The sequence below is a fragment of the Vigna unguiculata genome, chromosome 9 (assembly GCF_037176805.1).
Source record: "Vigna unguiculata cultivar grain cowpea cultivar isolate G323 ecotype 2 chromosome 9, ASM3717680v1, whole genome shotgun sequence".
Taxonomy (NCBI): Eukaryota; Viridiplantae; Streptophyta; class Magnoliopsida; order Fabales; family Fabaceae; genus Vigna; species Vigna unguiculata.
The window spans coordinates 3,300,656-3,314,414 of record NC_140800.1 but is presented as its reverse complement, the minus strand read 5'-3'; the positions used below and the strand labels follow the sequence as shown (position 1 = coordinate 3,314,414).

Here is a 13,759-nt window from a genome sequence, read left to right as displayed (position 1 = left end):
GTCCAAATTTAATTGGGTTTATGCCTGACAAAAATTTGACCGAATTCGGTCGAGTTGACCTAATTGAAATCTGATTGAGTTTAAATATTTCAAATTGACTAATATATTTTTTAAATTTAATATATTAAAATCAATATTGTTAAAATGAAAGTTTATCTCATAATAGAAATTCAATTAATTTATCTAAACTAAAAATTAAAATGTAAGATATGTTAATTACTTTATCAAACAGATTATTTAGAAAATAAAGAAATTCCAATTATAAGAAATTCAAATACAATATATTTCAATTTCTTAAAATTATTGAAATGCTTCGTCCAATCACATGTGAATGAATATAAATAAGAAGCACTTAAATGGTTTTATATATACTTTTCAAATAAAACAAAAATAAGAAAGGTAAGTTGTCGGGTGAATTTAAGAGTTGAAAGTACTTATGATGTAGCATTAGGAGGTAGCAAAACATTTGATTAGCTACCTACCAGTCTTGGCAGCACAGCCTTGGCTAACCTAACAACTTTAGGTCTAACTATCACAGGGTTTGGAGAGTCCATGGAATTCATAGCAAGGTCATTTTGAGAGAACCATGGAGATTCAACACTTGACATACTTCTACTTTTCACACTTCTGCTCCCAACCTTCTTCTCTTCTTCTACCTTCTTGCTCAAATAAGTATTCCAGTAATTCTTTATCTCATCTTCACTCCGTCCTGGTAATCTTCCTGCAATCATACACCATCTGTGCCCCACATATACACTTACTCCAACAATCAATCAACAATAATCATAATTTTATTTTCAATTATGCTAATGCTTCAAATAATTAAATACGTATTTAGTTTTTAATAAATAGTTTTATGCTTCTTTATTAAAGAAAATATCAAACACTAAAAACATATTCAGTTATCTTAACTATTAACCTAATTCAAACAAACAAAATTAGATAATGAGGTCAAAGCTTTTACATTATATTGTAATTTGAGTTAGGATGAGGGAATCTAGTTTTTCGCAACTACTTATAAAATAGTAAAAACAGGAAATGATATTAATATAATTATGTAAGTTTTTTTATTTTTAAATTGTGTAGAGATTAATTATAACTTATGAAGAACTTTCTTTTAATATTTTTTTTCTTATTTTTCTAAAATTGTTCAGAACTGGTCAAGTACAAGGGAAGTAGTTTTTGTTTCCCAATTTAGAATTTAGAATTTAGTTACATTAAAAAAAAAATAGCATATGTGAATTCTAGCACGAGGGCGATAGGAGCTTTGATTTTTAATTGGTGAACTCTATTTTTTACACATATTTAGGATTGTACAAAACTTGTGCCGTGTTAACCGTGCAAAAAGCAAGGTACATTCAGGAGCCAGTTGTTCTACACCCACCATCCACTTGATATGGGAAACTTATATGTATAAATATAGTTAATAGTTAATTTTCTCTCACAAAAGAGGTTAAATATATTGTTATCCCCGATAAATTTTAGAATTCGATAAATTTTAGAATTAGTCTATTTTCGAAAATTTATAACATTTTAGTCTTTTATTTCTAAAAATACATAAATTTAGTTTTTTTATCAAATTTTATTAAGTTTATTTAACATTTTAAACGTATTTTATGATAATATTTGAATTAATATTAAAACAAAAATATTTCAAACGATATCAACAATTCAAATATTATCATGAAATGCACTTGAAATGTCATATTATTGAGATGTTTAATGCTAATAATTTTCTCTAACAATTTGTTAATAATATCAAGGAGTTTTGGATTTTCACAAACTGATTAAGCATATATGTAAATAACATATTGCATTAAAACACAATTATTGATATATGGTAACGGTGTAAGGAAGTTAGTTATATATCTAGTAAATGTTACCTCACTTTAGTTCTTAATAATATAAAAAATAATAGTATTATGAGTAAATATATATAGTTACTTTTTTTAATAAGAAATTAAAAATATATATATCATGAGATTATTAAAATATTTAAGAATTATATTTTCATAAAAAATATTAATTTTCTGTAAGCACGTTGCAAACACATTTGATGCGACAATCATTACTGTATCAACTTTACATCCATCATTTGAAAAAACACACATTATTATTTGAAAAAGAATAACTTTTTCAAAACAAAAAGACAGAAGAAGAAGAATAACTTGCTTTGAAAAAAGAATACTGTTATCAAAACCATTTGAACAAAGTTTGTTTCTTTTTCTCACGATTCATAGTGCTTCTTCTCATTGTGGTTATTAACTCTAAGAACTTCAACTGTGAGATACCAGATAAAGTAATATTTGATTCAGGTTTCAGAAAACTCTTCCAGAAACACACTGAAAAAACAAAACTAACTTACACTACCTTATAAGATTCAGGTTAAAGATGAAGAAAAAAATTGAGAATAATAATAAAGTGAAGCAAAAATACCTATTTCCCAAGAGTTTATGCAGTCTGATGATGAGTTCTTGTTCATCCCAAGAAAAGTTCTCTCTGGGGATGGTTGGTTTGAGATAGTTCAGCCATCGATGTTTGCAATTCTCACCACATCGTTTCAACCCTAATTAGCACAAGAAAAACAGAATGAATATTCAGATTTAAAAACAAAAAAAAAATTGACATATTTGTATGAACCAGCTCTTTGTGGAAGGTCTGTCCAATTTCCTTCTCCGGTGAGTTGAACATAGTTGAAGAGGATTTGGTCTTCATCGGAGGACCATGCTCCTTGTTTTTCACAACAGTTGTTGGTTTCCATGGGGGAAGTGAAAACGCATAATGTTTTGTGTACTGTTTAGTGCATTTATAAGTGTAGGGAAACGAAAGAGTGTGAAAGCGAAGGAGACACAGTATTTGATGTAAATCAATTACAGCTAGTGTTTGTAAGTTTGTCAGTGTTTTCACCTTCTTTCTCATTCTCACTTTTCTGTATCATACCAAAAACTGATAAGTTCACAGCTAAATGGGGCAACACATACCACAATATACAATTGCATTTTTTTTCTTAAATAATATCATTTAAAAAAATACATTATTTATTAAAATAGATTTTTCATTTTCCATTATTTGAAATCGAATTTCGAAGAAATAAAGTCTGACTTGACTTTCGATTTATATCTTTGTGCCAGAAATTAGTTTTTTCACTTCCTCTTTTTACGATAGTAATACCAGAAAGTATATTTTAACCGTAAGGCAGTGATATGATGACTTTTTTTATTTATTGACGTGATTTTGATTTACTATAGATTATAGATTATTGATTAATATATCATTATTTTTTGAAAAAAAAAATCAATAATTTATACTGAATCACATTAGAAAATAAAATATGTAAGTAAAAAAATAGAAGTGATACTATAATTTTTCTTAACTGTACTCTAACTAAAATATGAAATAAATTAAGAAATTAAATATATTTAAGTAATCAATTCACTTAAATTCATGATAAATCGGGTTAAATAATAAAACTTCTGGTATACAATAAATCATGTTATATTTAATTAATGTAAAACTGATGTTATATATAACATGATGAATTTTATAAAAGAGTGAGATATTAGATATATTAAATTTTAAATAAGAAAAGTAAAATTTATTTCAAATAATTTCAGCCTAAAATAATATATTTATTTATATTTAACTCTAATTGGAAATCGAATATTATTTAGAATCGTAAAAAGTATTACCATAGAATGGGTGTTATTTGATTAAATCAATAACACAACGTGATTGTTTATTTGAAATTTAGAAGGATAACCATGATAATAACCCAGAAAGTTAGTCAAAAAATAAAAATAAAAATAAAAATCAAATGATAATTCATTATTCCTCAATGTATCGCAACTCTTATATTAAGACAGTATGGTTGAGAATAAAAAAACAGGATGAACATAAAATGAATAACCATAAAAAATTAAATTATAAAATAAAATAAATTATATTTGACTAAAAAAAATCTGAAAAGTAAACAAAGGGAAGTAAATGAATAGAAAGTAGACGATTCTAAAACATCATTTTCATTTAATTAAGTTTTATGTTTAATGTTTTTTTCGTATTTTATGTCAAATTCAAATCAGGCAGTTTAGAAAAAAAAATGTTTATATCTTCAATGAAATTAGTACAATTAAATAATACTAATTAACCTTCTTAATTAGCGTGATTCATTTGTTTTCTCATATTCGATACCGATGAAGTATAATTAAAGGATCTTTGTAACTAGTGTTTTCAAGACACCAGTTGTGGAATTCTAAAAAATTATTATTATAAAATCACATTAAAAAAAGTATACAAGTACATACTTTTACGCATTTCAATCAAATTTTATCTTTTAATTAAACTACTAATCTTTTGTAGAAATTACAGTACTATTATAATTTATAACAAAGGGTTTTATATCTGTGTCATCTCAACAAAAGAAATTAAGATGACATGTCTTATAGAAAGATGACTGTAAATATATCAATTTATTATTATTATTATTATTATTTGTAACTATCTTATTGTTATAGGCAGGGATGTCAAAAAAATCCGTATCCGCGGGTATCTGCGGATAAAACCCGCAACAGATAGAAAATGAATATTAAAAATGGATATCCGCTACCCATGGGTATGAGTATTTTTGATACCCGCATGTTAACGGGGCGAGTATGGGTATTATAGTATCCGTACCCGTGGATATCCGTACCCGCTAAACTTTAATTCAGAAAAATTATTACCCCACAAATGAGTCAAAACATTATGAGTCTTCATTATATTAGTAAAAACTTTAATTTAGAAAAATTATATATATATATATATATATATATATTAGTAAAAACATTATGAGTCTTCATTCAATAATGATAGTCAGATTTTTATCCCACAAATGAGTAAATTACTTCCATATATTGTGGAGGCATTGATGTGTGGAGGCATTGATGTGTCTCTAAGACTGGTTATGGACCAGCATGAAAGGTAATGAAATTAACACTTTTACTTAGATATTTTAATTAAGTGATTGTTATAAATTTTTACTGAACTCCTTATGTTTTAAGGCTCTTCTAGATTGAAATTGGACAACATGAAACTTTATACAATGTTGCAAGAGGTGGATATTGATGAAGTTAGTATTTTCTTTAATATTTTATTCAAAAATAAACTACAATATAAATTGGTAGTGATTTTTTATTTGTTTGTTTTTTAAGAATCAATCGGAGAAAGGAGACTTGTTGATCCAAACAATAATTATGGTTAAATAATTATTTTTTAAAATATTTTTGTAAATACCCACGGATACCCGTGGATACTCGCGGATATGAAAAAAATAGACGGGTACTCGCATAACGGATATCCGATGGATATGGGTACTAATACGGGACGAATATTTATTCAACAGATAGGGTATGAAGAAATTACTACCTGTACCTTACCCACCCCGTTGACATCCTAGTTATAAGTATGTTCATCTTCATAAATAATAACTATTACTACTAGTTATCTTGAATGCATATAAGATAAATATTTTTCAGTATAATTTATTTCATTTTTAAAAATTATGAAGATTTAAAGTATGTGATTGTTAACCACTAACCATATGTCTGTCTTGATGGGACAATACTTGATGGCAGATGTGTCCAATAACAACATTAAAATGGAGGACCCATTTTGCCACAGATTTCTTATCCTTTATGGTTGCAAAAATGGTGGGTCAAAGTTTAGTTCATTATTGGAACATACTAAGTGTTTTAATATCTTACTTTATAATGTTCTATCGAGAAGAAGAGGAGGAAGAAAGAAAATAGGTTTTATAATAATCAAACAAGAACTACATCCAAAAAACAAAATTCACTATATGCTCCATTTCTTCTAAAATAAAAAAATATAGAATGAAAAAATACAAAATTAATAATACTTAAAGAAGAAAAGCAAAAAATAGCAATAAATAATCTATCTCGTTTACATAGTCTCCCTGTTACTTCAATTTTCTCTCTCTCTCCACCAATATTAACAAGAATAAAAGATAAAAATAAAATACATAATATATTGATATACCTATCAAATTGTTAGGATCCGACATTTATTATTGGACCAAAAATTATAGTCAATAATTAGAATATAATTTTTTTTTACTTAAAAATGTAACGGTCATTACTAGCAATTTTTATATTATATTGGATTTTTTTTTATAAATTTGTTAAAATAATTTGTAAAAAAATATTTTTTTCTATCATTTTAACTAAGAATCTTAATTGGTAGTATGTAATTCCATCGTGGATAATTATTTTCTACAAAATTATAAAATTTGTAAGTATTCCTTACAAAATTTGTTGCGAAAAATATTTTATAAAAAATATTTTGCAAAAAAATGGTAGCAATTTCTTGCAATTTTTTTTCACAACAAAATTTACAAGTATTTCCTCAAAAAAAATTTCAAAACTAAATTGATAAAGAAAATATAATTTTTTGAGTAGTGAGTCCAAACACAACTATTCATTTATGACTTCACCCATTTGACTTCCGTCACAGTACAATTGATGTTACATGCAACACAACTTTATACAATTATCTTTTTTCTTTTTCACGATTACTTGTTCAAATAATCGCATTACTATTAAGAGACATATTATTCAATAAATGTGAGATTTCGAAAAACATAATTTTCTCAAAAAAAGGAAAAAAACAAGGTCTTATTCTCTTCACATTCATCCATTGAGAAAACGACAAAGCATTTGTATCTGCTGAAGATACCAATCTCAAAAGACCTATTTCTTCTCACATTGACTCACTTTCTCTCTCCCACGAACCTGACAACACATTACCATGCAATCACTTTTTCCCTCTCATTCCTCTCAAACATCACCCAACATGACAAAAGGAAACCACCACCGTCATCTTCTCACTCTAGGTATTAGGTTTACGGATAATTTTTATCGGTACAGAACTAACGAAATCTGAATCTAATTATATAAAAATTTAATACTATTTTTAATTTAAAACTTTAAAATAATATATTTTTTATTTTTATATAATGTTCTATTTTCTTAATTTTTTTTAACCGATACAAAACTTTAGACTTTAGATTTCTAAGTGAAGGAACACGTATCCTAACATTTTATGGAGACATTTGCTTATTCTTAGACATATATACTTCATGAATAATACTATGAACATGTCGTAATAATTTTGGTTTATTTTCTTACTTGATCTTCTTCTCAAATACAGATATATGACATTCAATAACATTAAACAAACTTAATAAAATAAATACTAATGCAGATTAATAATATTTTATTAAATGTTAATAAAATCTTATATTATTAATAAAATTATTTGCTATGTTATTACAATTTTGTAATGAGTTCTTTTAATAAAATATATTTTTCTAAAAATATTGCTAAAATTTTCTAGTAAATACGTTTTTCAATAGAGTAACATATACAGTTGAAATGTTATTAAATCATTTAATATTTTGTATTGATGATAACTAATGATAAATTTAAAAAATAAGATATTAGAAATGTTACCACTTGTGTACACAAAAATGTGACGATATAAATATATAGATGATTTGAAACATCGCTCTTCATTTCTTAACACAAATATTACGAAAACAAGATTATCCCGCATAACAAAATTGTAATATTATTTTTTTAAAATTTATTAAAACAGTTATATATCATGTACATCTAATTTTTCACAAATTTTACCTTTAAATCTCTTTATTTTCAGCTTCAAATCCTTTAAAATAAAAAACACCTTCAAATCCATTAAAATAAAAAAACACAAACTTTACCTTTAAATTTCTCCAAATCCATCAATTTACTTTCCTCAAATCCATCCCAATATCATAATATAGTGATCCATAAAAACAATGTTATCATAATATAATTTCTCTCTTAATTCTCAGAAATACATTTAATAATATTTTTTAAATAGAGGAAATACTGTATAAATGCCATTAGTGTAAATGTTTACCGATATCAGCAAATATTTGTAAATTGTTTATTTTAAAATTAAATTAAATGTCATTTTTAATCAATATTAGGTAATACCGTTACACCATAACATAGTAAATTAACATAATGAAAAGAGATTTGAAATAAAATAAAAAAATGTTATTTTTAGTCTCCGAATTTTAATGTTCAATTAGAATTTGTCTTTTGTCTAAAATTTTCATACATTTTAGTTCTTAAACTTTATAAAATGAATGAATATAGTTATTTTAATCCAATAACGTTAAATCTTGTTAACATGTCAAACGCGTTTTCTAGTAGATATTAAAACGAGAACGTGTCAAACTATGTAAGCAACTTAAATGTTAAAATGAAACGTGTTTGACACATAAAATCAAACTAACGTAATTGGGATAAAAAAAAACTATTTCCATTAATTTTGAAAGATTGATGACCAAAATGTATGAAAGTTTCAGACATAAACAAATTTTAATTTCACATTAAAATTTAAAAATTAAAAACATATTTAACAAAAAAAAAATTAACGAATCATGTACAGGTTTTGAGGAATGCTATAACATTTTTTACTTTAAAACGATATTAAATTTGTTCAAAAATATATATAAGTGTTATCTAAATATGTAAAAGACAAGAACACTTATGACTTATAACGTTTTTATAAGTATATGACTTATAAATCACTATAAACCACGGTTTATGTTTAAGTCACTTTTCTTTTAATTTTGTCTTTGAAAAAAAAAAACCAACACTAAAACAAATGTGTTGCCTAAAAAAACGTGTTCTCTTCTCATCAAATAAAAAGAAAGGAAAATATGTTTAATAACATAACTTACAAATACCATAAGCGGAGAATGTTTTAATCTTTAATTTTTTTCGATATCCTTATATGGTATATGAATTTATATAATTCCAAAATTTTAGATTTAACAGGTCCAATTTGAGTTTATTACATGGGTCGAGGTTTAACTTCACTCAAACAAATCTTTAAATTCTTTCGTAGTTTAACTTACTTTTTGTATTTTTTTTTCGTTTAGTTTACTAAAATTGGTCTTTTCAAAAATAATTTTGGATTTACTTTTTTCTTTTTTCCTATTTATTTTTTAAACAACATTAATTATTTTACTCGTGCTAAGTAGATTTTTTTTTAACAAGCAATTAGCATAACAAAACAAAGTAAGCAAATTACATTTTTATATTCTAAAAAAAATACAATGACATGAATACTAATTCTTACAAAGAGAAACTATGATATAATAATTTTTTTATACAAATAACCTTTCATTTAATAAATAAAAAATGTATTTGTTTTTTAGATTTAGTTGTTGCATTGAAATAAGTCTTAGTCGGTGTTCGTATGTGCAAATTTTGTAAATATGCAGATTTGTGACGATGAAATTTTTACTTTTTACATGTTCACATGGAAAGATTTGAACAGATGGATTTGCGATTAAATAACCAAATCTCATCCCTTCACAAATGTAAAGATTTGCAAAGATTTTCACTAAATTTAATTTTATGACCTTATTAATATTCAATTACCATTGTAAAGTGTGCTCTCCCACTGATAATTCTTTCCTCTATTTGTATGATAATAGTATTTTCAACTATATATATATATATATATATATATAGTAACAATAATTAATAATAATATTTATATATAATAATACTTATTATTAATATTTTTATATAATAATTAAAATATTGTTATAAATATAATGATTAATATATTAATATATAAATTAATAATATATGTATATAATAATTAAAATATTAATAAATTTTAATATTTTTAACTGATTTATTAATTATTTTATTTTATTTTTATCATCAAGGGTATTTTAGTAATCTTCAAATTTTATTTATTAATTTTTTTTTAATTTATCACATCACTCAAATCATCCACTAACTTTCACAAAATTTATCTCCAAATCCACTCACTTTACTCTCTACATCCACTTAAAAAAATACACATATTCATCCACTCAAATTTACACAAATTCATCTTCACACTCTCTCATAAATCCATCTTTATAAACGAACACAACCTTAGGGTGTGTTCCTTTGGAGGAATGGATATGAGGAAGAGTGTGAAGATGAATTTGTGTAGATTTGGGTTGATAAAATTTTGTGTTTTTTTAGTGGATTTAGAGGGTAAAGTGAGTGGATTTGAAGATAAGTTTTATGAAAGTTAGTGAAAGATTTGATTGATGTGATAGATAAAATAAATTGTAAAAATAGATAGAATTAGAAAGTTACCAAAATACCCTTGATGAAAAAAGAGAATGATTTTATAATTTGATGTTATAAAAATAATTATAATTAATTAATACGAATTGAAAAATATTAAAATTATATAAAATTTAAAAATAAAAAAAATTAATTTTTATGAATGTAAAAACAATTATACAATTAAATTTTAAAAAAAAGTTAAACAATTAAATTTTAAACAAAAGTTATATAAAGTTAAAAAAAGGTAAAAAAAAAAAACACACAACACACACACACGATACCGATGTCGTAACTGGTGTCATCCCTTCATTGCCAAGACACCGATTACGTTACTGGTACCATCCACAAACACACACTTGCACCGCATCGGCTAGCTATTTGGTGCATATCTTCATCACCACCACGCCACCACCTCCTGCATGTGCACCCCTTCATCCTCTTCCTCGCCCACCACACCCAACCACCTCATCTTCTTACCCTTCCATGGATGAACTCAACAATCCCCCTCCATGGCAGCTGCTTTACTTGCATGGAAACGAGAACAAAAGGGCAGTTTCGTCATTTGCCTAAACATTATGCACTATCTTCGCAGTTTTGAGGGGATAAAGTAATCCATCCATCCTAAAATATGCTCTCCCATATTTGCGAAAATGATCGAAAATGAACGCGCTATATCAGTAAAATCCACTCTCTCAAATCTGATTGAACAGTGCAATTCACAGAAACGAACACTGCGTTAGTTTCCTAGAGTGTCACAAACAAGGGATTCATTTAAATTTAAATTATGTAATATTAACTTAAATTTACCTAATTAGCCCTATAGACTTTTATGCTTTAATAACTTTTTTATTAACTTCTTTTTTTTCAAAAGAAATGTTAAATATACAAAATGATTGAAAAAAAATCAAAGTTTATTCATTTATTGATTTTTACTTCCTCTTCCAATTTTTTTTGAATCAGTTTTTACATTTTTATAATTACATTTAAATATTTGCTTATAATAATGAGTATTACTAGTCAATAAAATAATGAAAGAAAAATCAGAAACTCACTTTAGAGAATCCAGTTTTAAAAAAAAAAAATTCAAAGGCACTAAAGGGATATTTCAGTATATACAAAGATCTTTTTCAAGGCGACCATCTAATCTTTGATTTCCTAGATAAAGAATAGAGGATCTGTTCTATAATAAAAAGAACAAAATTAGTCAATGAATAATATAAAACCAAATTAAAGACACAAATTAGTCGCATAAATTTATTAAAACACATCAAAATTTATTAAAAGAAAAGTAAACGAGTTCAACTTATCCACAAACCATATCAAACCTATAAAAATTACATTTCATAGAGGTTAAACATCAAATAATTTATATGGATATTAATTTATCATTACAATAATTTTTCTTTCGAAAAATATACGAAACTTTTTACTTTATATACTTTAAAAAATACAAATATCAACACCATTTTCCTTTAAGACTTCAAAAAATAATAACTCGTTAACTTAAGAAATCATGACAAACTCAAATAAAATCACTCTTCAACCAAGATCTTTGAAAGTTTACCCTTTAAGTATGTTCTAAAGCATAAATGACCTCATAAACTTGACATAAATAGAAATTCGTACCACTAAAAAGGTAAAAAATTTGCCCACATATTCAACCTACTTTCTTTTAAGAATATCAACACATATAGCTAAATCAAGACAACCCCTACGTGCAATATCGATATTCATCTTAAGTGATAAATGGATGAAACTTGTAATATTACGTCTGTAAATGGCAGCGCCCTAGTTTGAATATTACAAAATTTTAGCATAAAAAAAACATAGACAATATTACTTATATGCTTGTTAAATTTATTTCCAATCATACACACAAACTTCTTAATTGAAGAAAAAAAATATAGGAGTAAAAGAAATATGATCTTGAACTACTACAGTTTCTCATAATCCAAATCATCCATGTAAACACCATAAGTACAATCACTTTAAACAAATAACTATTAGGAAACTTTATAAACCAAACAACCAAATATAATTTAGAGACTAATTATAAATTTTTATTCATAATAATGACTATTTTAGTACCCAATAGTTTTTTATCTTGTAAATTGATATCGAAATTGATTACTATAGTGACTAACAACATTTAATCACTAAAATTGATTGTTATTGAGACATTTTTTTGTAGTGACAGTTCTACTTCAAGAAAAAACTTAATATAAAACATTTATAAACTTGGAAACTATGAGACAACAAAACAACAATCAAGAAATTTAGTGGTGAATTCTCCCCCATCATCTTAAATAAATTTTCTTTCTAAAAAATAACTTTATTTTGAATCTTATTAACCAAAGACTAAATACATTCTCTAGGAACCTACAAGAAAAAATCCTAATTAATTTTATATTTTAATATTTATTAAAATTAAATAACTCACATGATAAAATAAATTATAATTATAATTAAATAATTTACATGATAATAAACCATCAATAAATAATTTTAATAACGACAGATACTTGATCACAATTATCCAATTCCTTTAGTAATAAAAAAATTCTTCGATAAATCAGATATAAAAAAAGGAAAAAACTCATCGTTAATATCCCTCTATGATTATGTATTACCGATTTGATGTCTCTTGGTGATACTCTAACGATAAAATTAATATTTCTAGTAATAACTTACGTGATAAAGTCAATTATTAAAAACCTTATTATTTAACATTATCATTATGCATTAAAATGTAAAACATTTAGAGCGGGCCACGTCACCCCTATGCCCTGTAGTGTTGTGCCGTGTTACAATAAACAAGCCTTTAAAAACATAATTACAATTCCGTCCAAAAAAGATACGAATTTACATTTACATTACCTCCATCTAACACAAACACCAAACTTAGACATACATCTGTTAAACCCTAAATCACGAAAAACATGATTCCAAAAGAATTTTCTCCCTAAGAAAGACTAATTATCTTTCCTTTTCTAATATTAAATATTTATCGTTAAAAATTTATTGTAAAGTGAAAAAATGTAAATGAAAAATACTCTGATCAACATTTTCCTTTTCTAATATTAAATGCTTATTGTTAACCATTTATCGTAAAGTAAAAAAAAAATGTAAATGAAAATACTCTGATCAACATAAAAGATATTACAAATTATTTTAATATCCAACATATATAGAAAATTTTGGTTTCAATATATAAAGAAGATCACTTAACAAAAGACTAGCTATACTTTGTCGGTGCAAACTTATATATACTGTAAATGAACCAAATAAAATTGTTTCGATTTCAAAATATCATTAGAATCAATCATGTCTCATTATATTTCATCACAATTTATCTCTGAAAACGACTTTACAAAATGAAAAAAAAAATTCAAACCATTATGCACTTCGAATTCTAAACGATAATATAAATCTATTGGGTGGATGAGAAAAAAACTATTATAAATAATATTATTTTATGGATGATTATGAATAATTCAACTCGTCGTGTAAAACGTGAAAAGAAATGAAAGTAGGTATAATACTAAGATCCAGAGTATAAATGAAAAGACATG

The 13,759-nt window shown here is 25.2% G+C and overlaps 1 protein-coding gene across 1 annotated transcript; it reads right to left on the bottom strand.

Moving 5' to 3' along the window:
- Positions 1-338: 338 nt before the first annotated feature.
- Positions 339-2,926, bottom strand: LOC114162869 (transcription factor MYB114-like). The gene is made up of 3 exons (XM_028046854.2): positions 2,641-2,926; positions 2,437-2,566; positions 339-738 (listed from the first exon to the last, which is right to left on the bottom strand). Exons 1-3 carry the CDS (start codon positions 2,759-2,761, stop codon positions 471-473), a joined length of 519 nt encoding a protein of 172 aa, XP_027902655.1. The 5' UTR covers positions 2,762-2,926; the 3' UTR covers positions 339-470.
- Positions 2,927-13,759: the final 10,833 nt, after the last annotated feature.

Bases quoted from the DNA above. Each gene is read 5' to 3' on its own strand.
- LOC114162869 (XM_028046854.2), bottom strand. From the start codon at position 2,761: ATGGAAACCAACAACTGTTGTGAAAAACAAGGAGCATGGTCCTCCGAT. The intron at 2,567-2,640 runs GTTCATACAAAT...TGTGCTAATTAG, and splicing joins AGACCTTCCACAAAGAGCTG to GGTTGAAACGATGTGGTGAG. The intron at 739-2,436 runs GTATTTTTGCTT...TGTGGGGCACAG, and splicing joins CATAAACTCTTGGGAAATAG to ATGGTGTATGATTGCAGGAA.